Source organism: Mastigoproctus giganteus, chromosome 14, assembly GCF_048544385.1.
Source record: "Mastigoproctus giganteus isolate SK-2022 chromosome 14, ASM4854438v1, whole genome shotgun sequence".
Taxonomy (NCBI): domain Eukaryota; kingdom Metazoa; phylum Arthropoda; class Arachnida; order Uropygi; family Thelyphonidae; genus Mastigoproctus; species Mastigoproctus giganteus.
Genome location: NC_143588.1, coordinates 107,055,107 through 107,081,667, shown reverse-complemented (window position 1 = coordinate 107,081,667; position 26,561 = coordinate 107,055,107). Strand labels below are relative to the sequence as shown.

The window sequence follows — 26,561 nt, the reverse complement described above, 5'->3', positions numbered from 1 at the left end:
TGGGATCCGGTCTGGGTTCATTCTTTCTATGTGGCTGATCCATTTTTCCTGATACCGTTTTATGTCATTTACTATGTTATCTACTTTTAATTTCTCGTGGACTAAATTTCTTTGGTGGTCTAGTCTTGTAAAGCCTAATAATGGTCTTAAAAATCTCATTTGTGTTGCTTCTAGTTTGTGTGCATCTTTCTTATTTATGACCCAAGTCTCACAGCTGTAGAAGAGGGCTGGTTCTGAAGTGATGTTGTGCAGTCGTAATTTTGTTTCAGTTGTCATTTGTTTTCTGAAATGACTTTTAATTCGTTCCATTCATTTTATTATATTTTTGTAGTTTAGTGTGGATGCTTTCCCTTCATTTAATATTAATTCTCAAATAGGTGAAGTCAGATATTTGTTCTATTATTTTATCATCAATAACAATTTTGACTCTGTATGTTTTTTCCACATAATCCCATTGATTTTGTTTTTGAGGTGGAGATTTTCATCTTGTACTTTTTACCTATTTTATTAAGTTCATTTGCTGCTATCTGTAGTTTATCTTTGGATTTTGCCATTATAACTTGATCATCAGCATATAATATAGTTTGGATTTTATTCCTGTTGTTCAACTGTATTCCGTTGTTAATTGTTTGTTTACATTCTTTAAGAATTTTATTGATGCAGATATTGAATAAATTTGGTGATAGTCCACATCCTTGTTTGACTCCTTTATTGGTGTTAATTGGGTCTGATAGTTGGCCATTAGAACATTTTATACAGATTTTGAGTTTTTATATAGGCTTTGGATCTCTTTCTGGAGTTGGGTTGGGATATTTTCTTCATGCAAAATCTGCCAAAGTTTTTCCCGGTTTACATTGTCATATGCTTTTTCATAATCAATAAACAGCAGAAATGTTGGTAGATTGAATTCTCTTCTTTTCTCCAAAATTTTGTTGTAGTGAGAAAATAGCATCTATTGTGCTTCTCCCTTTTCTGAACCCACATTATTCTTCTTCTAAGAATTGTTCACTGTATTAAGTTTATTCTTTAGTATATTAGAGTATAGCTTTGCAGCAGTTGACAGCAGTGTTATCCTCTGTAGTTGTTAGGGTTATTTCTAGAGCCTTTTTTGTGTAAATTGATTACTATTCCTGTTTCCCAATCTTTGGGTATCTGTTGCTTATGCCATATGATGTTAAATAATGTTAGTAGTGCGTTTTTTAGTAAGGTGTCCTCATATTTAAATAGTTTTACATTCAAATTGTCTATGCCTAGGCTTTTTTGGTTTTTGTAATATTAACTCTAGTTCTTCCATTGTTATATTTTCTTCATCTTCGGTTACCACAGATTCATCTTCCAATTCCCTAGTGCCCGGGTTATACCATAGTTTGGAATAGTGTTGCTTCCATTCTGCTTGGGAGATGGAGTTGGTTTTTATTTGATCATTTGTGTCTAGTTGTAATTTCTTAAAAATTTTAAAACCTCTTCTCTGTGGGCCCATAATATCACATTCTAAAGATTTATCAAATTTATCCCAGTCATCTCGTCAGATTCTTCTGGTTAGTTTTCTGACTTCTGCTCTAAGCTTTTTATATTTTATGTATAGATATAGGTCTTTAGTTTGTAGGTCTTTTTTTTCTCATTGATTGATTGTTTCAATTCTTCATTCCAAGTTCTTAGCCAGTTTTTATTTTTTAAAGGTTTCTATCCAAGACTTTCTTCAGCAGCTCCCAGAATTGATTTTTTCATGTTTGACCAGATTTCTTCAACGTTATCACTTTCGTCTGATTTGAGTTTATCTTTCAATCGACTTTCATACAGGAATTTAGTGCTTTAATCTTCCAACAAATGTATTTTTAGTTTCTTAGTAGTTTTTGTTGGTATTTTCTTCTTTTTATTAAGATAATTTCTTTTTATTTTGAAAGTGCTTTCTACTAGGTAGTGATCACTGTCAATTCACTGCCTCTGTATACTCTGTCTCTAATTTTGTCATTTAAATTTTCATTAGTGATAATATAATCTATTATAGACTGTGTTTCTTGCTTCCCAAGTGAATTTATGGATATTCTTGTGCCAGTAAACATAAAAGATTAAATTATATTGCTAATTAGTGCAGATCAACATTAACCAACAAAACTGAGTGGTAATGTTCCTCAATAACCATATACCAGGAGAGCTTAATAAAAAAAAATAAATAAAATACTGCTTAAGAAAGCACACCTCCAAACAAAACTAAACCTAACTTACAAGGCGAAATACTTAAAAAAAAAAAAAAAAAAAAAGTAACTAATCCTAGAAATGGTTGTATGCCATACCATAAATACTACCACTCAACCAGAGTGGTATTTGCATTAAACTATAATCCTCCCTACTTTAAAGCATTACTTTATTGTATTTTGTTTGTTGCATTTTAAACATATACAGGGTGTCTCAAAAATACACGGCGTAACTTCAGGAATGAGTTTCTCATATGTAGACAATAAAAATATTTTATATCAACATAGTTCCAGAAATGATTGGTTTCCGAGTTTTGAAGGTCTGTCTATGACACTTAACTGTTCATTATAGTAATTGTTCGAAATATCCACCTTCTGCCTGAATACAGGCCTCACATCGACGTCTCATGGACTCATTAAAATGATACCAAATTCCTGGCATGTTTTGTATTGTCTCACAACCTGCCACAATTCGATTGTGAAGAGTTTCCACATCAGCTAGAGGAATCGAATACACCAATGACTTTAAATGGCCCCACAGGAAGAAATCCAGTGGGTTTAAATCAGGTGAGCATGGAGGCCAGGAAGTTGGTCCACCCCTCTACTTCAGGAGTCATAGATCTTGGTCATCCTTTGTCGGCAGCATGAGGTGTAAAGGTCCCATGTTCACAAAGGCGGCAATGGATACCTTCAAACGTTTTCCTGTCTGGACATCTTTGTTCTGGGAACCTTTCATGGTAAAAACAACGAGCCTCCAGAGCATTGCTGTCCGCCAAACCATACATAAAGTGCATATCCGTTTGCTCCTGATTTGGGTATATGGTCAGAATGGAAAACCACCAGATTCTGTCAGTACCCTGTGATGATGGAAATCACCTGTGGGAGATAAGACATTCCGGTTAATAACTCGGGAGCCAAGCATTTCCGGAACTAGGTTGATATAAAATATTTTTATTGTCTACATATGAGGACCTCATTCCTGAAGTTATGCCGTGTATTTTTGAGACACCCTGTATATCTATTGTACAAGAACTGCACTTTTGAATGTTGATGCTAATTTCTTTAATTAAGCTTTGTTAGTTTGCTGCATGAAATAAGATTCTAATTAGGTTTAGTAGTAACACTTTACCACATGAGGTATTCAGTTAGTTTACTGGAATGGGGGAAACAATTATTACATGACCCAAACAATCATAACTAAATAAATTGGCTACGTTTCAGATTTCTGTGTTTATATCTTCAAGTTTGTTTGTTTGTTTGTTACTGGATTTTTAGGAGCATTAACAACTAAGGCCATATTGCTCTGGGGATATGCGGTGGTCATTCCCTGACCTTTCTGCATCCTCCGTATTTGGTAGTCACAGGCTCGAACCCTGGTCTAATCAAGAAGCGTGTGACTACACATTGCTGCTCCTGCCCACCTGGCTACGGAGGCACCTATATATATCTTCAAGCCTGGATTTTTTGGTTTAGGATAAGTTTATAAATTGACCACGGAAGAACAAACTGTACTGCAGGAGATACCAAACTATGCTACAGTGGAACAATGAACGAATATCAAATTTTGCTTTCAGATCAGCAATAGAAACATATGAAGTGTTAAAAATGTTTCATATAAATATAAAAACATCTTGCTACTGTTTATGGTGATGAAATGATAAATAAAACCAGTGCGTTCAAATCGTATAAGCAGTTCAATGACATTGCAAATATCATCTATTAAGAGCACAAAAGGTGATACTGTTGTACATGTTGGCATTAATGGTATTAAGAGTAAGAGGTCTAAAGACTTACTCAACAGGTACAATGTTGAGAAAAAGTTGCAAGTTAGAATTGAATTTGAAAGTGTCTGCAATTCTGACCAGACATGATAGGAGGGAATAAGTGGTGAGAGCCTTAATCAATTTGGTCCTGGAGAGAATGTGTAAAGCTTGTGGGGGAGAGAATTTTTCTCAGTGTGGTCTATGCTCACTAATAGGAGAGACTGTTTTTATAGAGATAAGATGCACTTAAATAGAAGAGGTGCAAGAATTTTTGCTCATACTATCAAGGCAGTGATAGGTGGGTCAGAAAACTGCTAGCTTGGAGGGGAGAATACAGACTAATGAATTAACTAGAACTGCAGGCAAAATACACTAATGCTAGGAGCATCGTAAATAAATTTGAAGTACTGATTATGTCATCAAATGCAGACATTGTAGGGAAGCGGAGACGTGGTGTCATTCAGACATAAGTGATGCTAAATTTTAATATGGGAGTGGAATGTATACAGGAAGGATAGACAGGACAAGAGGAGTGGAGGGGTTATGCTCTTAGTTAAGAAACATTAAATCTAAGGCAGTGCATCCAGTTAACATAATTAACATGAATGACCAGTGCAAGTTGGTGTGATATAAGCAATGGGAAAACAAAATTGAAAGTAGGAGTGTTATAGGCCTAATTACTATGATGGGTACACCAAATAGCTATACAGAAAAATAGAGTGGGCCAGTAAATCTTAATGAGTTATAATGGGGAATTTTAACTTTCCAGATGTCAACTAAAATTTGTGGGTCACACACACACTAGCAAGACTTTTGTAGATTTTTTGGATGACTTTTTTTTACAGCAGAATGTTAGATAGGCAACAAGAGAAAATAAAACAATTCTTCTGGTTATCAGTAATGACTCAATGCATTAAAGACATAACTACTGTCAAGGGTAAAGGGAAAGGCTTTTGTTTTCATAAGGGTGACTGCAGGGGTCTCAGAGGGCTTTTAATTCTACGCAGTAGGACCAACCAGTGCAAATTCTAAATGGGAAGCAATCAGGGCAGTAATCATAGAAGCTACTAAGCTTTTCAGACCAATAAAGAAATACTGTTCAATACTTTGACTTAAATGGTTGTCAGATGAACTACTGAGACGTGACAGAGAATGGAAGAACAGCAGCAAAGACTTTATGCTTATATTAACAGCAGAAGGAAGCAGTTGAATCACATTGTACCACTTAATGTCAATGGGTTAACTGTTAATGACTTTGCCCAGGTTACTGACAAATTGAATAGGTATTTTGCATCAACAGTCACACTTGACGAATTCTTTAGGGGAGGGGATGCCAGAAGTTTATCAAACTCTAATGGACAGCTAAATGATTTTGTGATAACTGAAAGGACATGGAAGAGAAGTTGTTGAAGCTAAACATAAAAAAAGACATGGTGGCAAATCTATCCAATTACATTATGGGAAGAAGCAAAGGAGGTAAGCAAACAGTAATAATTATGAGAGCATCCTTGGATTCTGGGCAGTCGCTATGGCCTGGAGAAGTGCAAATTATCACAAAAGGCAGATTAAAAAGCGACAAGTAATTACAGACCTGTTAGCTTAATGTGTTTTCCGGGGAAAATAATGAAGTCACTCATTAAAGAAGTAATGCAAGACCATCTAGACAGGAATGCAATTATACTGCAGTCACAGGATGGATTTGTTAAGGAGCGGTCTTGTCTAACCAATCTGATTGGATATGCTGATACAGTGATCAAGGAACTGGATGCAAAAAATAATTTTTATACCATATACTTGAATTTCAGCAAAGCTTTTTGACACTGTTGCAAAGGCTGCTGTACAAACTGCAGCAATGTAGCATTAAAGGCTAGTTACTGCTATGGATAAAGGGAAGAAGCTGTAGTATGAAGTTCTCTGAGCAGTGCAGACAGGCTGCCAGGACAGCTTGTGGGGTTTTGTCAATGATATACAGGAATTTTTCTAGCAGGGATAAGGAGGTGATTATCCCTTTGTATGAGGCAATAGTCAAGCCACACCTTGAGTACTGCACACAGATCTAGAGGCCTCATTTTAGGAAGGATGTAGAGCTGCTGGAACGAGTGCAGAGAAGGGCAACAAGATTGGTGAGGGATACAAAGGGTTGCTCTTACCAAGAAAGGATTCAGTTCTACAAATTGCAACGTTTAGAGACTAGGCACCTGCGAGGTAAATCTGAATGGCTTTGAATGGTTTGAGCAAGCTCAATACTGATGGAATTCTTTCTCTTGCTCAGATTACTCACTCAAGGGGGAATAAATTCAAACTGAGGAAAGATGATTGCAGAATAGATATGTGGAATTTTCTTTTAGCCAACAAATGGTTGATTGCATCTGTTGTTGTGGAAGTTGACAGCTTAAATAAATTCAGGGAAGAACTAGACAAACTTTTGTAGGGAATGGATTGGTGAAATGGGAAGTTTTTTTTTTTTTTTTTTTTGTTGATGCCATATAAGCTTGCTTTCTTGCATCATATGTCACCACTAATGCTAAAAGACAACAAAATTTTTAATGAGATAATTGCATGAACCATCTAACTATAAACACAGCATAACCTCTTTACCTGTTAATCATGAAAAATGATATTCAAATTATATATATTCTTAAATATTTTATTTAAGAATATATTATTTATTTTCTGTTGATTAATAAACTAAACTATCTTCGCTACAATTTTGCTTCCCCCCTTCTCAATGAAATTCTGATCGACACAGCATAATACAATTATTCACTAAGAAAATCTGTTTTTCACCTGAGACAACAAGACAGGGAAAACGTAAACTTGCATATAATGTTAAGGCCAAATAAAACTCATACACTTTGCTGCATTCAGTGTTCAATCAAGGGAATCAATCTGGTCCTACTGAAGGACACGTACAACACTAACAGTTGAACTTATGCTCGACTTAGAGACAAAAATCATTATCCATCATTCTGCCTAAGTTGTTAACATCCTTTAAATTGTATTGCATCACCTGAACAGGTGAATCCACCATATATATATATATATATATATATATATATATATATATATATGTAAATATAAATAAAAGCTTGAGACTCTGCCAGAGCATTCTTTCAAAGCTCTCAGCTTTTTTATGAGTTTCTGCGTGGTTTCTATCAGCAAAAGCATGCCAAACAACAAATAATGTATTTCATCTAAGTGAACAGTCAAACGGTGTATGGAAACAAAACTTCCATTTAAAACACATAACAGCCATAATCCCTAGAACTGATATGTGTTTGTTCTACCCAGTACAATACCATAGGATCGCAAGAGGATATTTCAAAACAGCAGTAGTTGAAATTAAAATAAAATTTATATGCTTTACTGCATTTTTTTTTATTGTTAATTTTATTTGATTTCAACTACTATGTTGAAGATCATTCTCCAGAAAACCAAAAGTATTGTGTAGGAGAAACACAGCCCAGGGGTTTAAAAACACACAAAGTTCTTCTGTTATTATATGGAAGGTTTACTTCCGTACGCTACTTGACTGTTCACTTAGACAAACATTCACATTTCAGCATATGTTCACTGATAGAGACCACCAACCAGCTGATGTGCTGCCAGCAGCTTTGAAACAGCTGTCCTGGCAACAACCCAGATTTTTAAATGTATAGCAGATTCACCTGTTCAGGTGATGCTGTACAATTTTAAAAGATATTAGCAACTTGGGCAGAACCATGGTTAATGGTTCTTTAAGTTGAACATAAGCACAAGCCTTATCACTGAGTACTTGGCCTTGATCTTCGGTGGAAGCAGAATGATCCCATGATCAAAAAAAAAAAAAAATTGTACAATTTTATTTTATTTCAATCTGCATTGAAATATTCTTCAGCAATCCTAGTCTATAGTAAGACAGACTTCTTGAAATTAAGATAAGCAAACAGCACCGTTCAATACTGTACAAGTTATCCCCACAATTGCAAGAAAGCTCCACTTGTAACCAAGTTGCACAAACTTCTCACTGTCACAAAAAGAAGTTTAACTAGGAATTTTGACACCTGAGATGAAATATCAGAAATGCCTTTGTTTTTATAAGTTATATTAATTAATTTTTAATTATAATATTCAATAAATTATATAAATAATTACGTTAATTGTTATAAGTAATATAGTATTTTTTTATATAAAAGAGACAGGCTTTTATAAAAACTGATTTAGATAACAACTGTCACTTTTTTTTTTTTTTTTTTGATAAATTATAAATTCAGCTATTCTAAGTCTTAACTCTATTCGGCGCCTACAATGAATCAGTGCCTTTGGCCGGCGCCACATTCGCCATGCTATGGTTACGCCTCTGAACAAAAAATATTATGGCTAGTTCGGCATTTACTGGAGGAGTATTACAACCAACAGCAAAAATGAGGTCTGAATTATTGAAATTGTGAAAGAAAATACACAAATCAACATTTCTATAACAGCACTAGTGCTGACAAGTGTTTTCTTAGATGTTTACTACTTAAATCTGTTAAACTGATTAATTGCATTTTTGTTTGTTATCATTGCAAGGAATTCGACTGCTTATGTAGATTTAAGAAGGGGGTTACATATGTACTTAGGAAAAAATTAAAATTTGAACTAGGGAGGATTTCTCCCATTTCCCCTTATGGGTTGCTACCGTGAAAGCATTGCTTCCTTGCACCATTCTGCCACTTTAATTTAATTCTAATACTTCAACGAAAAGTTACACCTAATCAATAAGATTTATTATAAATTAAATCATGACTTCACAAAGTGACTTCAAGTGTTTTTCACACTAATTGTATCAGGGATATTATTATTTCAAGGAAACTTACCTTAACCGTTTAGACACTCTGTAATGAGAATTTCTACTTTCTGGGGTTTTCACGCCATTCAGATCAGTTTTCGTTTCAGTACATACATCATATGGATGAAGACTATTATCTACAACCGATATCACAGAATTAAAGAGGTTATTAATACTGAATGGAAACTCCATAGCGATATTACATAACTTATGATATAATTTACGTTTCCTAAGGATGTTCTGCCAATTAAGGCAGAGTGATGATGTCAATCACATTTCTATTAAACGCAAAATCTCAATTACTATTTTATGAAGTTTACTCCAAAGGAAAAGTCATCCTTTCCTTTTTTGTTGTTGTTGATATTTTTAACTTATTTTGATTACATTATGTAAATCACTACTTTGACATCTTTCATAATACTTTTACGTTATCACGCACGAAGTTGGGCTGACTTATCTGACTCTCTTTTGGCAGTGAACCAGACATACTCCGGGCTTCAACCAAAAAAAAAAAAAAAAAAAAATTATCTGCATAAGAAACTTTAATTTCTAAGAATAATTAATTTAAATTAACAATATTTCTTACAAATATATTAATTAAAATTTATCATCATACAGTGGCATTTTTGTAGACATGACATTTTTCCTCCATCCAGCCAATGAGGAAACACTATGTGATTTTTGCGGGATAAGAAGTTTAAACTACGATTTTACCTTTTTGTAAAGTAGGTTAAATTTTGTTTCAGGTGAATGGTTTTTTTTTTTTTTTTAGGGTAACTGTAGGTGAATCATATACCAGCATGCCATTAAATTTATAATTTGGTGGTGGGATAATTCAGGAAAACATCGTTATCCCTATTCAATGTTCTTTTAATGCTTGTACAAAAAAATTAAAAAATAAACCAGCTATTTTAAGAAATGACCGAGGAAAAATTGTGTTTTCGCTCAAACTGAATACCTATTTTGCCATAGCACTTTCTTTCTTTTTTTGTAACAGATATTTAATATAAAAAAAATAACTTTAGTTATCATGAGTTGTGTAATTTTCTTCACCGAGGAATACTGTTATAGTGTCATCATGTATTCATTACTGTAGTAAACAAAATATTCTTACAAAATCATTAGAGAAGTGTTTTATATATATATTGCGGTTTGGTTTAGCTGTGTATTGGAAGACTATTTTAGGAACATGGAAGTGTATTTGAATCAAAAATAGCCACAGGTCATACTCAGAAATATTGATTAATGATAACATTGCACATAGTTGGATAGCACTAGACAAACTGCGAAGTTAGAAATTCGTATATCGGCACTCGGAATGGGTGGAGATACAGGGGTAGTTAGCTAGAGCTTCTCATTTTATAGTGCCCCGCATATTACAGCTGGTATAAATCCATAAAATTGTTTATTTAAAAATTCAGTATGCAGATTTAAGGAATAGAAAGCACTAATTTAAAAAAATATGTTATTTATTGTTCAGGTTATGTGTAATTGCCAAGATAAATGTTGGTGACAAACATGAGGTATATCAGGTGTGTTTGAGTGCCTCATGGTAAATCTTTTGAAACAAGGCTTTAATCAGTTTGTTAAAAATGATCACAAAGCAAAATAATTCCTTCTGTCAGTTGTGCCAGTTGTTTATGTGTAACATCAAAGTGCAGGCAGCTCAAAGTTTCAGCATCCCATTTCAAGTTAACATTGGCATTAAATTCTTTAAAATCTAACAGCAAAATACCAGCGTTCCAAGAAATTGGTTATCATAACTTTTCTTGCAGAAATTTGGAATCGGCATTTAAAATTTATGGAGATGAGTTGCTTCTACCATGTATGGAAAGTTTGGACCCCAGTTCAGAATGGATTATTGCACACTGATCTGGTTGGAACTTACTCTTTATTTGAAATGTTATACAAAAAAATTACAGCACACACAATCGTAATGAGGGTGTAAATGAAACCAATGCAGGTCTTGTTATTAACTAGCATGTCGGTGCATTGGTTTAAAGCTTGAAGGCAAGGGCAGCTCGAGGGGTCTTGTCATTGATATACGGGAATTTTGCTAGTAGGGAGAAGGAGGTGATTATCCTCTTGTATAAGGCAATGTTCAGGCCACACTTTGAGTACTGCATACAGGTCTGGATGCCTCATTTTAGGAAGGATGTAGAGCTGCTGGAACGAGTACAGAGATGGGCAATGAGATTTGTGAGGGGAACAATGGGGTGCTCTTACCAAGAAAGGCTTAAGTTTTGTAAATTGCAGCACCTGTGAGATGATTTAATTGAGGTGTATAAGGCTTTTAATTGTTTGAGCAAGCTTGATGCTGATGGGATTCAACCTCTTGCTCATATTATGCACTTGAGGGGGCATAAATTTAAATCGAGGAAAGATAGTTGCAGAATAAAAGTGTGGAAATTTGCTTTATCCAGCCAGTGGTTGATTTCTGGAACAAACTTCCATCTGTTGTTGGGGAAATTCATAGCTTAAATAAATTCAAAGAAGAACTGAACAAACTTTTGGAGCAAGTTTTTTTTTTTTTTGGCTGATGCTGTATAAGCTTGCTTTCTTGAATCATATATCACTATTAATTATAAAGCATATGCCCATCTGCACTCTGTCTGCTGAGAACTCTCATGTGTCAAACGTGCTTGAATTAAACAATCCTTATATTTTTATTCAACATACAGATTATATTTTTGGACATCATCAGAAAAATTGATATCTGTAAATAAACTGCTGAATGGGAGATTTTAAAAATCTGCCTCTTTATTATCAGTAATTATCAGTAAATCCAGTATTAGAAACTGGGAACGCATAATAAAACAGCATGAAAACTGTACGTTTTCAAATAGACATAGAAAATGAGACTTTAAAAAAAGTTTTGAATATCAAATTTTGAAGATACGAGTATTATATATATGACTGTAGTAAGAAAACTGTTACAGGCATCTTGCATAGGCAGCCCAACAATTAAATCAGTGCTGATCCAAAAGAATTATTTAAAATTGATTCTTTTTTTAAAAAATTATTGGTTATACTCTTATGTCACTAAAAACTATTTCAGTTATACAAAAAGATGTTGATATTTCTAGACTTTATACAACATTGTTTCATAAGATTTCCATCATTGATATTTGAAAAATATCAATGATGGAAGATGAAGATGTTAACATAATCAGTTGTAACGAAATGGAGGACATGTATTCAAATCTGGATATCATATTAAGAATAAATTTAGCTGAGCGAAACTTTCTCAAATTTAAAACAGACTAAAATTAATATTATGTTAAAGTATAATGCAGATTAAAATTTATAATATTGATTGTAATTGTTTAGAAACATCTTCAGTATTGATTAATATTGATTGTTTAAGATTCAGTGTTTACCAGTCATTCTTTTATATATGTGTGCATACACACCTCAGGCTACATAAAGCAGGTAGTTACAAACCAGAGAATAGTGTAGATGTGCAATTCAGTGAAAGACTGGACAAGCAGCACAACTTAAGCTTTTTTGAGAGCAGTGTGATAGCCAGCACCAGATGTGCCAGTGCAGGTTTTATGCATGTGTGCCTAGGGCCCATGCTTTGAGCAGGCCCATAAATGGCAATGGACACAGCCGTTGTTATGCTACTGGATATCGGCGATATCCAGTAGTATAACAACGAGCATGAGTGCTTGTGTTCCTTATAAAATTTACAAATAAAATATACTTTCAAACTGTAATGTAGCTTGTAGTCAAAATGTGCATGGCACTGATATGGTCATATTTTTATATATTTCCTTAGAAATATATGCAGCTTTATTTGCTTTACATTTTTATATTTATTGTGTAATCCTAAATTTCCAAGGGCCCCTATGCCCTAATTTTTTACTATTAAAGTAGGGCATTGGATTCCCGGAAAATATTTTGCCTAGGGACCAAATACTCTGAAAATAGCTCCTGTTCATAATAAACATTTTTACAGGGGCCCCAAAAATACTTTTTGAGGGTCCATATATCCTCAAGTTAGGCCCTGGTTTTTTGAACATTATCACCCTATTGTCACTCTACACTGTTCACGCAGAACAGTGTAGAGTGTATGAAGAGTGGCCCAGCAACCATCTTGCCAGTGGCACCATGGCCAGAAATAGGATATCATAGATAGGTGTAAAGCAACAGACAACCACTGGATTCTGTTCCTTCTCATTTAAAACAAGCAGCTGTAGGCGGACTGGGCACAGGAACACTGTTACTTTTATACATTGGAGGAGTGGAAAAAAGGTTGCCTTGTCTTATGAATCTGAATTCTGTTTGTTGCACGCTGATGGCAGGACCAGCATATGGCAACAAGCATAAATCAGGTTGACTTGGCGCATTATGGCCTTATCTGCCAATGCACCATTAAAGACTAAATCAATCAAAACATAAATCAGTAGACCATCATGTCAGACATCAACTCTGCTTGCCAATGGTTGGTGTGGGAAGTGTTTTAATGGCACATGTTAGGTCTCCTGATACTGATGGATCATCATCTAAATGCCACAGACTACTTTTTTGCTGACTAAGTGCATCCCTTTATGCTTAGTCTGTACATCTAACAATTACTTATAACGGGGTAATGTGCCAGTCATAAGGTATGGGGAATAGTTCTAGAAGTATGAGGGTGACTTTACTAAACTTCATTGGCCTACTCAGTCACCAAGTCTTACTCGATTTAGCATCTATGGTGTAAGGTGAAAGGAGCTGTTCACAGGGGATCTGCCATTCAGGAATCTAAAACTGTGGGATGCAATCAAGTCTGCATGGACTAGCATCCCCATGGAACACTTTTGAGTACTTTATGGAGTTCATGCTCCATCAATATCATGTTGTTTTGAGGACTAAAAGTATTGCCACCTGCTATTAGTTGGTGTACCTAACAAACTGGCTACTCAGTATAGTAAGGAAAACACGAAGTCCATGTGCACGTTTTTTGAAATTTTGTTTGTTTCAGGACTAATCTAGTAACATAGTCGAGCATGTGCCACACTAAATTTGATTTAGGGTATGTTTCTGGATTCCTGCTGAATCCAATATTCAGGTCAATATTGGGGCTGTAGAACACTAACACTTAACTGTACAAGAGGCACATAGAATTAATCAACATCTCCTGGTGTAAGTGACCTGCAGGTCACTTACACCAATATTGGTGCAATACTGAAAATTTTAAATAAAATTTTCACAAAAGTTTACATAATGTTTTTTCAACATAAAATATGAGATGATAATTGTTATTTCTATGTGGTTATCGTGGATTTCTTGTACATAAGAAGGGTTATTATTCATAATTTATTCAGTTTAAAATACAGCAATTAGAATTGGAAGACTGAAAGATGCTTGAAAGGTTGATAGACTATGCTTTCACTGTTTTTTTGGAGGATCTTGGCATAAATTAATTTTTCAGGGCTGTATTTTATTTCAGGCATTGGAAGAACCAAAACACACACAAGATAGAAATTAAATGCAGAATTTTAATGCCTGCATTTGAACAGAACCATGCACCTTTAGTACTTTGCTGTGTAGGAAAATCTCAGTTCAGTTTAGCTGCTACTTAGACTTGATACATTATTCACAGGTTGGCATAAGTTTGCTAATATCAACCAGTAAGTCTCGAAACAGCTGCTATGGCAGTACTCTGATTTTTAGACAAATAGTAGATTCATCTTTTTGGTGATGCTGTTTGTATAAAACTATATTAGTAATATAGGTTGACTTGTGGATGGCATTTCTCCTAAGTGGGTTGTAAATCCCCTTCCCCATTGGGGGAGGGAAATCTACAAATTAGGATACTTGTGCCATATAAATTGATTTAGGGTATGTTTCTGGATTCCTGCTGAATCCAATATTCAGGTCAATATTGGGACTGTAGAACACTAACACTTAACAGTACAAGAGTTATTAGTTGCCAGGTGAGGAAGTAACAGAACAGCGTGCCAAAAAATTAACTCCTGGAACAGCCATTACACAGAAAAATGCTTCTTGTGTCATGTGATGAGGTGAAAATACTCCTGTTTACTTTCCTTGTTAGTATTAAATTCCTATAATTCTAACTTCCAAATCAGTATCAATCAAACTGACCCCATAATATTCCCCCAGGGGCTCACATCTGGTGAGTATGGGCTTGGCACACCCAGGGTCCTGAGCTGGATATCATCATTCTTCTCTTTCTTGGTGATTCCTTTTGTCTTCTCTCTCTCTCTCTCTCAGGAATTTTTTTTTGGCTGGTGCAGCATAAGCCTCAGGCTTCCTTGCACCATATGGCTAATAATAATAATAATATTGGATGGTCCACTGAAAGTTAACATCTTTTAAGTTAAAAAATATAAAAGCTAATTTAAATTATTAAATGTATGTTAAATTAATTACAAATGATAAATTAATTATTACCAGCTTATTAAAACAACACAAATTGAAAATCCACAAGAGATGATAAGTTGCCAGATCACTCCTGAGTTATGAATGCCCATCTTACAGCCATCATGCTTGCAAACAAATATGTTTCCATAAATAAATAGTATAATGTTTTCACGAATGAAGTCATTGAATATTCACTTCTTTTTCCCCTGATTAAATACAAATGGATAAATGCTGTCAAGAATTTAGCATTAATACTAAGAGTTCATTTTACTATACCTTTCTCAAAAGTTATGCCAGTCCTTGTCAAAATATGGAACGCAGCGATTATAAAACAAAGAAATCACCTCATAGCTGCTAGATTGACTTGTAAAATAATAGTTGCTAGTGCTGAACGGTCAACTGGATTTGTCAAGAACTGGTCATGCCTTTACAGCCAAAAATTGTCTTCTGTAACTGGAAGAACTAAAGTGACTCCAAGAGACAAAAATTTAACACAGAATTGCATACAGTATTTAAACTGAATTTTAATTTCATATTAATAAGAATCTCCTGGCTCTTTCACACAATGAGGTTTTTACAAGGGATAAATAATTATTCTAATAACCTAACAAACTATTAGGCAATGCAAGTTTTTCATAAGAATCTCCAAAGAATAGTCCAAGTGCAGGGCTCTTAATTTTTGAGGAAACCACCAATCACATCAAAGACACAATCAGATTAAATACGTGCATTATCCATCTAGAACTTAACAGATTTACCCAAAATATTTCCTATATACATTTTATTTTAAGATATATGTCATGTATTTGGCAATTTATAAGCTGTAAAAATTCTTAAAAATAAATTATTTTTTAATAGAGCCAAAATGCCTTTTGGTAGAAGGAAAGTTCCGTTTAGTTCAAAGCAGAAAAAAATTCAGCTTCAGCAGAAAAAAGAAAAAAAGAGAGCAGAGCTAGAATCCAATAAAGCAGAAGGTGAATTTAAAAAACACTTTTTATTTCTTTAGAAAGATCAGTAAAATAAGTTTAAAAAATTAATGTTGAAATTAAGTCAAATTCCTTCAGATTTATTTTGTTTGTAAACAGTGGTGGCTCATGACTCTGACGTCTGGGGGTGTTGCATCTTAAAGTTACATTAAATTGCCCTGGTTATAAGACATGTAGTTATAGATGATAATAATAATAATCAAGTTAAAAATACTACAAAACATTAACTGGGCACTTACCATTAACAGACTTGGGTAATCTCGAAATTTTATTTAAAAATAAAATCCATTCTTCGGTTTTTATTTGTTGAAAGTAGATTAATAACTTTTTCATTCGAGTTTGGTGCACTGTTCAAATCGGCACCGCTTGCTCTGCAGTTCCTTTGACTCATTTTATCACTGCTAAAAAATGCGTATTGGCAACCTGCCAACTAGGCATTAACTCAACCACTGGGGCCAAAATGTGGAACTGTGTAGCTCACAGTTCCACACTTCAGTGTTGAAAGCGATTTTGTGTTTTTATTCGATTATTATTGAAATGATTATTGGAAATAGAGGATGAGTATACTATATGCGGAACTTGTTAATAAAAATATTCATTCCATTGCACTGTTCTTCACAAAATTTCATATAACACCATTGACTGTATATTTATTTGATATATAATTAAAAAGCTGGTAGTGCTGCAGTTCCGCAATGCCTATCAAGGAGCCACCCTGATTGTAAATTGGTCACAGAAAAAAATATTAGTGAGCTGGTTGTTTAAAGATTAACAATCAAAAAATTCTGAATTCTGCTTAATTCTAATGGTTGCTGATATGTTATTTTTCTCCAGATCACAGAGTACCCCATTAATTTTTATAAATACAGTTATCTCTTAGTTAATGAAAAGGATATGTTTCCAAAAAGTCTTTCACTAAGAAACCTATTTTTACAAATGACTTGCACTACAGATTATCTTTGAGATTATCCTACCACAAAAAATTTCATCTTTCAAGATGTTATAAAATAATAAAAGGAGAATCAAATGTTATTAAACTTATATTTACCCTTTTGGCTGGTGTAGCAAATTCAAATCCATCAGCAAGCATTGTTAAATTTTATACAATAATTGGTTCTTTGGGGTCAAAAGGCAAGAAATACTTTAAAATGGAAAACTAAAATTTTATTCTTAATTCAGACAGTATTCCTACCAGAATACCAGACAATCCTTGTTAATCAAGTATTATAAAAATTTATTTATTAAATATTGTGTGTGGACATTATGACAATGAAACTGTTAGCATTCTTGTTATATAATGGCTGTCCTAGAGTATACATTTAATTCAAAATAAGTTTTGAAACAAAGATTAAAAACCACAAATAATTAAATCAAAAATTGAAATGAAAAAAATAGAAGGGAAAATATGTTAATCTGTGCTTTTCACTAAAATATGGATTACCATACTTCCAGTTAACAATAACACTAAAAATTGTCTTATATTTTGGCTCAGAGAGAGAGATGTGCCAAAATATATATTTTTTAGTGTTACTGTTCTTCCTTTCCTTCAGTCTCCTCAATCTTGAGGACTCGTAACCTTATCCACAATTTTATGCTATTCTAATCTATTTTCAGCCCTTCTGGAGGCTTCTTCTTCTAGGATAACTCCAGTTATTCTAGTGACCTGACCAGTCCATTTTGTAGAGGGTGTCCCTCTTCTTTTTTCTTGTTACTCTACAGAACAAAATAGTGTTCTCTAGATTATCCTCTGGTCTTCTAGATATGCGTCCAAAATACTGCAGAATTCTTTATCTGTTATTCCAGCCGCCCTGCTCTTAATTTTGAGTTGGTGCATTATATTCTGATTTGTTCTCCTCTCCATCCAAGATGCTCTTAGCATCCTTCTCCAACACCACATCTCAAGACTGTTTACTTTAATTCTGTCAGTGAGGTTCTTAGCCCATGTTTTGCTCCCTAGAATGCAATTGAGAATACTAAGGTTATTTACCAGTTTAGTCTTGGTGTTTCTATCTTTCCATATTTTTTGTAGGTCATTAGCATTAGTAAAGGCACATGACGCAAGAAAGCAAGCTTATATAGCATCAGCAAAAAAAAAAAACCTTTTCATTTTACCCATCCACTTGCTCTAAACGTTTGTCTAGTTCTACCTTGAATCTATTCAAGCTATCAACCTCTACAACAATAGATGGAAGTTAGTTCCAGCACTCAACCACCTGCTGGCTAAAGGCAAACTTTCACGCATCTATTCTTCAACTTTCTTTTCTCAATTTGAATTTATGCGCTCTTAGGCGATTATTCTGAGCAAGAGGAAGAATACCATCAGCATTCAGCATGCTCAAACCAATCAAGGCTTTATACACCACAATCAGATCACCTCGCAGGTGCCTAGTCTCCAGACACTGTAATTTGCAAAACTTAAGCCTTTCTTTGTAACAGCAACTACTTGTTCCATTCACTAACCTTGTTGTCCTTCTCTGTACCCCTTCCAGCAGCTCTACATTAGCATTAGCATTATTTAGTAGAGGCATTTGATGCAAGAAAGCAAGCTTATGCAGCATCAGCCAAAAAAAAAAAATAAATAAATAAATAAAAAATAACCACTTCCACTTCACCCCTCTGTTTGTTCGAAATACCTGTCCAGCTGAGCCTTAAACTTATTTAGGCTATCAACTTCCACGACAAGGGATGGAAGTCTGTTCCACCCGCTGGCTAAAGGCAAATTTCTGCACGTCTATCCTACATCTGTCTTTCCTCAATTTGAATTTATGCCCTCTCAGGAGATTATTCTGAGCAAGAGGAAGAATCCCATCAGCATTGAGCATGCTCAAACCATTCAAGGCTTTATCTATCAGATCACCTCGCTGGTGCCTAGTCTCCAGACACTGTAATTTGCAAAACTTAAGCCTTTCTTCGTAAGAGCACCCCTTTGTTCCATTCACTAATCTTGTTGCCCTTCTCTGTACTCATTCCAGCAGCTCTACATCCTTCTTGAAATGAGGCCTCCAGGCCTGTATACAGTACTCTAGGTGTGGCCTGACCATTGCTTTATACAAGGGAATAATCACCTCCTTATCCCTGCTAGAAAAATTCCTATATATCATTGACAATACACCATGAGCTACTCTTGCAGCCCGTCTGCACTGCTTAGAGAACTTCATATCTGCCTGCACAACCACCCCCAGGTCCCTTTCATTCTCTACCACTGTCAGTGTAGTACCACAGAGTTGATACATTGCTCTGGGGTTGCTGTTTCCCATATGTAGTACTTTACATTTGTCAATGTTAAACTTCATTTGCCACCTCTCAGCCCATCTGCTCAACCTTTCCAGATCCTGTTGCAGCAGCATAGTGGCAGTAGTGTCCTTGACAACCCTGCCAACCTTTGTATCATCTGCAAACTTGAACATTAAGCTTGATATACCATCATCAATATCATTTATAAATACAGAAAACAATAATGGACCCAATACTGAACCTTGAGGGACTCCACTAATAACATTAGTCCACGATGAGCAGTGTCCATTGATTACCACTCTCTGTCTTCTCCCCCTCAACCACCCCTTTATCCATAGCAGCAGTTTGCCTCCAATGCCACACTGCTCCAATTTGTGCAGCAGTCTTCCATGTGCAACAGTATCAAAAGCCTTTCTAAGATCCAAGTATATAATATCAAAGTTATTCCCTGCATCCAGTTCTTTTGTGACTGCATCATAGTATCCAATCAAATTGGTCAGGCAAGACTTCCCCTTAACAAAACCATGCTGTATCTGAGCTATAACTGAAGTCTTGTCTAGATGATCCTGCAGTGCTTCTTTAACCAGTGCCTCCATTAATTTTCCGGGAACAGAAGTTAAACTCACAGGTCTATAATTACTTGTGTGAGCCTTTGATCCTCCTTTGTGAATTGGGGTCACATTTGCACATCTCCAGTCCATGGGTACCTCCCCTGAGTCCAAGGAAGCTCTCATAATTATGGCTAAGGGTTTGCTTACTTCCTTTGCTGCCACCTTTAATATAACTGGATAGATCCCATCCACCCCAGGTGCCTTTCTTGTGTTTATCTTCAACAATTTCTCCTCCACTTTACTCTCAGTTATTACAAGATTCTCTAGCTTACTGCCAGAGTTGGATACACCTCTGGCATTCCCCTCGCTGAATAACTCCTCATGTGTGAACGTTGATGCAAAATATTCATTTAGTTTGTTAGCTACCTGAGCAGGATCATCAACAGTTGACCCATCGATATCAAGAGGACCAATCTGATTCATCCCCTTCCTTCTAGAGTTTACATAAGTAAAGAACTCTTTGCTGTTTTTCTTTGCATCCCTTGCCAGAGATTTCTCGTAATCTGCCTTCGCCTGCCTAACCTCCTTTGTAACTTGGTTACAGATCAACTTGTATCTAGCCGACCGGGCTAGCCGGGTTGGTAAAGTGCCTGCCTGGCAACCCTAAGGTCGCGGGTTCGATTCCCGCCTCGGGCTTGGATCAAAGTACTGCAAAAACCTTGGGAGGTGCATTATGGCCACAGAAGCCTATGCGCCAACAACTACCAAAAAAAAAAAAAAAAAACTTGTATTTACGGAGCAATATGGCCTTAGTTGCTAATGCTCCTAAAAATTAAATAACAAACAAACAAACAACTTGTATCTATCATAGGCTTCTGTGTCACGTGTTAATTTGTATGTATCCCATGCATTTTTCTTCTCTGCCATATGTCTCATTAGTTCATCTGACATCCATTTAGGCCTAAACCTTGAACAATATTTCTTAGTTGGTATGTAAAGCCTAGTAGCTTCCAAGATAAGTTCTTTGAATGCGTCCCATTTTGAATTTGCTGTTGGTAACATCATCAGTCGGTCCCACTGTATAGAATTTAAATACTGTCTCAGTCCATCGTAGTCGCCTTTACAAAAGCAATAACCCTTCCCTTTACCCCTAATGGTAGTTACCTCTTTGAGTAAATCCCACTTCAGCACACTGTGATCACTGCCACCTAGTGGTTCGTTTATCTGCAGATTCTTAATGCATGAAGAATCACTACTGATAATCAAATCAAGAGTATTACTCCCTCTAGTTGCCTCCCGAACATGCTGATGTAGAAAACAATCATCCAATAAATCTACAAAAGCCTTGCTAGTGTGTGAGTGACCAGCCCCCAAATTCCAGTCAATATCTGGGAAATTAAAATCCCCCATTATAAGACTCTCTGATTTACTGGCCCACTCTATTTCCCTGTACAGTTTCTTATTATACTCATCAGAGTCATTAGGCCTATAGCCCACTCCTACTCTCAATTTTGATCTCTCAATGCTTATGTCACACCAAACTGACTCGACACTGCACTGTCCAGCGATGTCGGCTGGCTTCACTTCCTTGGATTTTATGTATTTCTTAACTAATAGCATAACCCCTCCTCCCTTCCTATCCTGTCTATAGACATTGTACTCCCCAAATTCCAGTTCTGCATTCCTTATATCTGTGTGAGACCACGTCTCTGAAATCCCAACAATATCTGCCTTTGATGTTTTGAGCAATACCTCAAATTCATCAAATTTATTTACTAAACTCCTAGCATTGGTGTACACGCAAGTATACATACACCTGTTCTTTTTCTTAGCTACCCTAACACAACCCATGTGTTTACTTGTACCCCAATGATTCCCAGCAGTCTCTGAAATATCCTGCATCTTATTTTCCAGGCTGCTGCTCATTCCCATAGAAGCAGTGCAAGAATCACTTTCACCTCTGCCAGTGTCTACTGTTAATCTATTAGTCCTTGTATCCCCCCAATCTAGCAGTTTTCCGACCCACCTAACACTGCCTCGATAGCATCAGCAAACATTCTTGCACCCTTTCTATTTAAGTGTATCCCATCCCTGTAGAAGCAGTCTCTCCTGTTAACAAGTACAGACCAGGCTGAAAAAAATTCTACCCCTTGAGCCTTGCACAATCTTTCCAGGGCTGAATTGATCGACAGGGCTCTCATCATATACTTCCTCCTATCGTGTCTGGGCAGAATTGCAGATACTTTCAAATTCAACCCTAATTCACGGCTTTTTTTTAACAGTGACCTGTACTTGTTAAGTAATTCCGCCGGTCTCCTACTCTTAATATCATTAGTGCCAACGTGTACAACTATATCACCTTTTGTGCCCTTAAAAGATGGTATCCGCTCTACAACGTCATCAACCTTTGCCCCTGGCAGACATACCCTGGTCCTGTTCCACCTATCCTTTTTACAAAGCATGTTTCCCGTTTCTCTGACAATAGAGTCACCAACAACTACAACATTGAGCATTCTCAAACCAATCAAGGCTTTATACACCACAATCAGATCACCTCGCAGGTGCCTAGTCTCCAGACACTGTAATTTGCAAAACTTAAGCCTTTCTTTGTAACAGCAACCCCTTGTTCCATTCACTAACCTTGTTGCCCTTCTCTGTACCCCTTTCAGCAGCTCTACATCCTTCTTAAAATGAGGCCTCGAGACCTGTATACAGTACTCAAGGTATGGCCTGACCATTTCCTTATACAAAGGGATAATCACCTCCTTATCCCTGCTAGAAAAATTCCTGTATATCATTGACAAGACACCATGAGCTACTCTTGCAGACCATGTGCACTGCTCAGAAAACTTCATATCTGCCTGCACAATTACCCCCAGGTCCTTTTCATTCTCTACCACTGTTAGTGTAGTACCACACAGTTCATATGTTACTCTGGGGTTACTTTGCTCCCCATATGCAGTACTTTACATTTGTCAATGTTAAACTTCAGTTGCCACCTCTCAGCCCATCTGCTCACCTTTTCTAGATCTTGTTCCTCAGGATCTAGAAAAGGTGAGCCTTAACAAATCCATGCTGTGTTCAAACTATAACTGAAGTCTTGTCTAGATGATCCTGCAGTGCCTCCATTAATTTTCCTTGAACAGAAGTTAAAGTAATAGATCTGTAGTTACTTGTATCTCCCTTTGATCCTCCTTTGTGAATTGGTGTCACTTTTGTTATTGTTATTTATTTTTTTTTTTAGGAGCATTAGCAACTAAGGCCATATTGCTCCGGGCATATGCGGTGGTCATTCCCTGACCTTTCCGCATTCTCCGTATTTGGTGGGCACGGGCTCGAATCCGGTCTAATCAAGAAGCGTGTGCTATGCACTGTTCCTCCTCCCCACCTGGCTACGGAGGCGCCATTGGGGTCACATTTGCACATCTCCAGTTCATGGGTACTTCCTTTAATATAACTGCATAGATCCCATTCACCCCAGGTGCCTTTCTTATGTTTATCTTCAACGATTTCTCCTCCACTTTGCTCTCAGTTATTACAAAATCATAGAGCTCACTGCCAGAGTTTGTCTCCCCATGGCTAATCTTCATGACTTCTTGGCATCCTCTTTTTCTGTCAATCGTTGCTCTTGATATATAAAATGATTCACATCCATTATGTCAATGCTAGTGGGGAATCTGATCTGCAATTAATTCTCATGCATCTCGTCTGATTTCTGTTAATGCTGTGGCCATGAGTAACTCTTTCCTGTTCTACCCTGTCAAGTAAAGACTTCAGATCTTGGTCACTAGAAAGTGTTATTGTTAATTCTTTGCAAAATTTATTTCATAATTGAACAGTCTCTTAATGCCTATTACTTTTCTTGTTGGAAAAGTAAAATATTTTAATTAAATGAAGAAAAATATTCTTTCAAAATAATATAATGTTAATTTAATAAAAACTAGAATTAACACACATTGATTGAATGCCAGATACAATGCTCTGTATCATATAAAATTTCACTGTGACAGACATTCTAAGTAATCATTACTTTCCATAATTAAAAAATTTATGGACAACCACATTTTTTATTTTGTTTACCCTTGTATGTGATATGAATCTCTAGAATTTAGATTTTCTCTACTTCCCCCCCAGCATCTCATTCAGAAATTGTGAGCAGTTTACATGATGACATAGAAATAGCGACTAAACTAGATGTTCAAGGTCAATATAAGGAACGGAACAGGTAAAAAAGATTTAATATTTTAACCCTTCATGCTAATGTACAGTGTTTTTTATTGTTTATAAACAGATCCTTGCAAAAGGAAGGTGCAGGAATGCAACAAACTCAAGACATGACAAAAGGGGGGAGGAAGTGACCAAAAATGTTTCTTTAATCCTGAGCTGGTCATGCAGGATCAATGAGACCCTAAACAATATTTTTATTATTGTTTAGGGTTATTATTATCAGCTGAAACACCTAATAGCTGTTTTTGAAAATGTTTTATTTGATTTCTATATTGAAATTTCCAGAAATCTCTGTTAATTATTGCACAATTAAGAACAATTCAGGAATTAAGTCAAACCTATTTATATGCACATTTTTGAGCAGTGTGCTGTCAATAATAATACACGACTTTCTGTTGTGTATAATTATTGATTATTGATTACACACAACAGTTACAGAACTGTTGTGTATAATTATTGATTATTGATTACACACAACAGTTACAGAACTGTTGTGTATAATTATTGATAGTAAGCTAGCTTTACTGATGTGCTCTCTCTTTTTCCTCCAATTGGTAATGCTCTCTGTTTTCGTGATATTAAAGTGTTGTCTGAATCAAGCTGTTATTCCGTGAACTTCACGTTTCATGCAGTAGGCACCCCTGTTATTGATAAGCTGCATCCACTTATACACATTCATTGAAATGTGTAGGTTTTTCAGTTTGCATTTCACTCGCTGATAAATATAAAGGGAGTTTTAATTTCAAAAATTAATTAGAAATATGTTTTTAATATTAAAAATTAATTTTTCATAGTTCAGAAAAGATGCCATCAAAAAAGTGAACAATTTTGAATTATTTCTTGCGGATATTTCAAATACATGCATAAGGGGTCAAAATGACCCTGGATGCTTGGAGGAAGAGCAATCTTTTTCAATTGCTGATAGGTTAAATGATAATAACATACTCATAACAAAATAAATGTATCCCCCAAAACCAATCTCACACCAAGGCTGTCAGGTATCACGTGGTCCTTATATATATATATATATATATATCATTATCATTCTTCAGATAATTTTTGGTTTCCTATTTTATTTCACCTGCTTAATTAATGGTCAATCAGTTATAACACATGGAGGTCATACTGCTATGCCACGAATCAAAACCAGAAATTGATAGATAGTGTTACATTAGTAGCTAATATTCTTATCAAGATTCAAAATTCTCATAACAACAGTCAATAACAGTCAATAAAAACACACAATGTGCTAGTATCTCAAAAATTTCATACATTCAAAGTTCATATCTTAGGCATAAGCTTCAAAGTGTAAGACTTTGAAGATTATCCTGTCTATCCTTTCTGTACAATGTGTACAGAAAGGATAGACAGGATAGGAAGGGAGGAGGTGTTATGCTGTTAATTAAGAAAAACATAAAATCAAAAGAAGTGCATCCAGTTGATATAGATGAATAGTGCACTGTTGAGTCAGTTTGGTGTTACATAAGCATTGCGAAAGCAAAAATAAGAGTAGGAGTGTGTTATAGGCCTAATGACTCGAATGAGTACAATGAACAATTGTACAGAGAAATAGAGTGGGCTAGTAAATCAGAATGTCTTATAATGGGGGATTTTAACTTCCCAGATATTGACTGGAACTTGTGGGTTGGTCACTCACACGCTAGTAAGACTTTTGTGGATTTATTGGATGATTGTTTTCTGCAGCAGCATGTTCGAGAGGCAACCAGAGAGGGTAATATTCTTGATCTGGTTATCAGCAGTGATCATTCGTGTATTAAGAATTTGCAGATAAAGGAACTAGGTGGCAGTGATCACAGTGTACTGATGTGGGATTTACTTAAAGATATAATTACCATCAGGGGTAAAGGAAAGGGTTTTTGCTTCCATAAAGGTGAGTACAGTGGTCTCAGACAGTTTTTAAATTCTGTACAGTGAGATCAACTGACGATGTTAGCAACAGTAAATTCTAAGTGGGAAGCATTCAAGGAATTAATCGTGGATGCTACTAAAAGTTTCATACCTATTAAGAAATATTGTTCAAGGTTTAGGCCTAAATGGTTATCAAATGAACTAATGAGACCCGTGACAGAGAAGAAAAATGCATGGGATGCATATAAATTATCAAGTGACTCAGAAGCCTATGGCAGATATAAGCTAGTCTGTAATCAGGTCACAAAGGAGGTTAGGCAGGCGAAGGCAGATTACGAGAAATTTTTGGCAAAAGATGCTAAGAAAAACAGCAAGGATTTCTTTACTTATATAAACTCTAAAAGGAAGGGGATGAATATGATTGGTCCACTTGATATTGATGGTTCGACTGTTGATGATCCTGCTCAGATAGCAAACAAACTGAATGAGTATTTTGCATCTACATTCACACATGAGGAGTTATTAAAGTTTGAAAATGGCAGAAGGTTATCAAA

General features: G+C 35.6%; 1 protein-coding gene across 1 annotated transcript in view; it reads left to right on the top strand.

Annotated features, from left to right (window-relative positions):
* The first annotated feature begins 9,503 nt into the window (after nucleotides 1–9,503).
* Ns4 (Nucleostemin 4) overlaps nucleotides 9,504–26,561 on the top strand; it is a 72,521-nt gene continuing 55,463 nt past the window's right edge. The window contains exons 1-3 of the mRNA XM_090388520.1: nucleotides 9,504–9,514; nucleotides 15,999–16,114; nucleotides 24,046–24,136. Of these exons, the coding sequence (XP_090244646.1) occupies nucleotides 16,006–16,114; nucleotides 24,046–24,136 (200 nt within the window). The 5' untranslated portion in view covers nucleotides 9,504–9,514; nucleotides 15,999–16,005. The remainder of the gene's footprint in view (nucleotides 9,515–15,998; nucleotides 16,115–24,045; nucleotides 24,137–26,561) is intronic.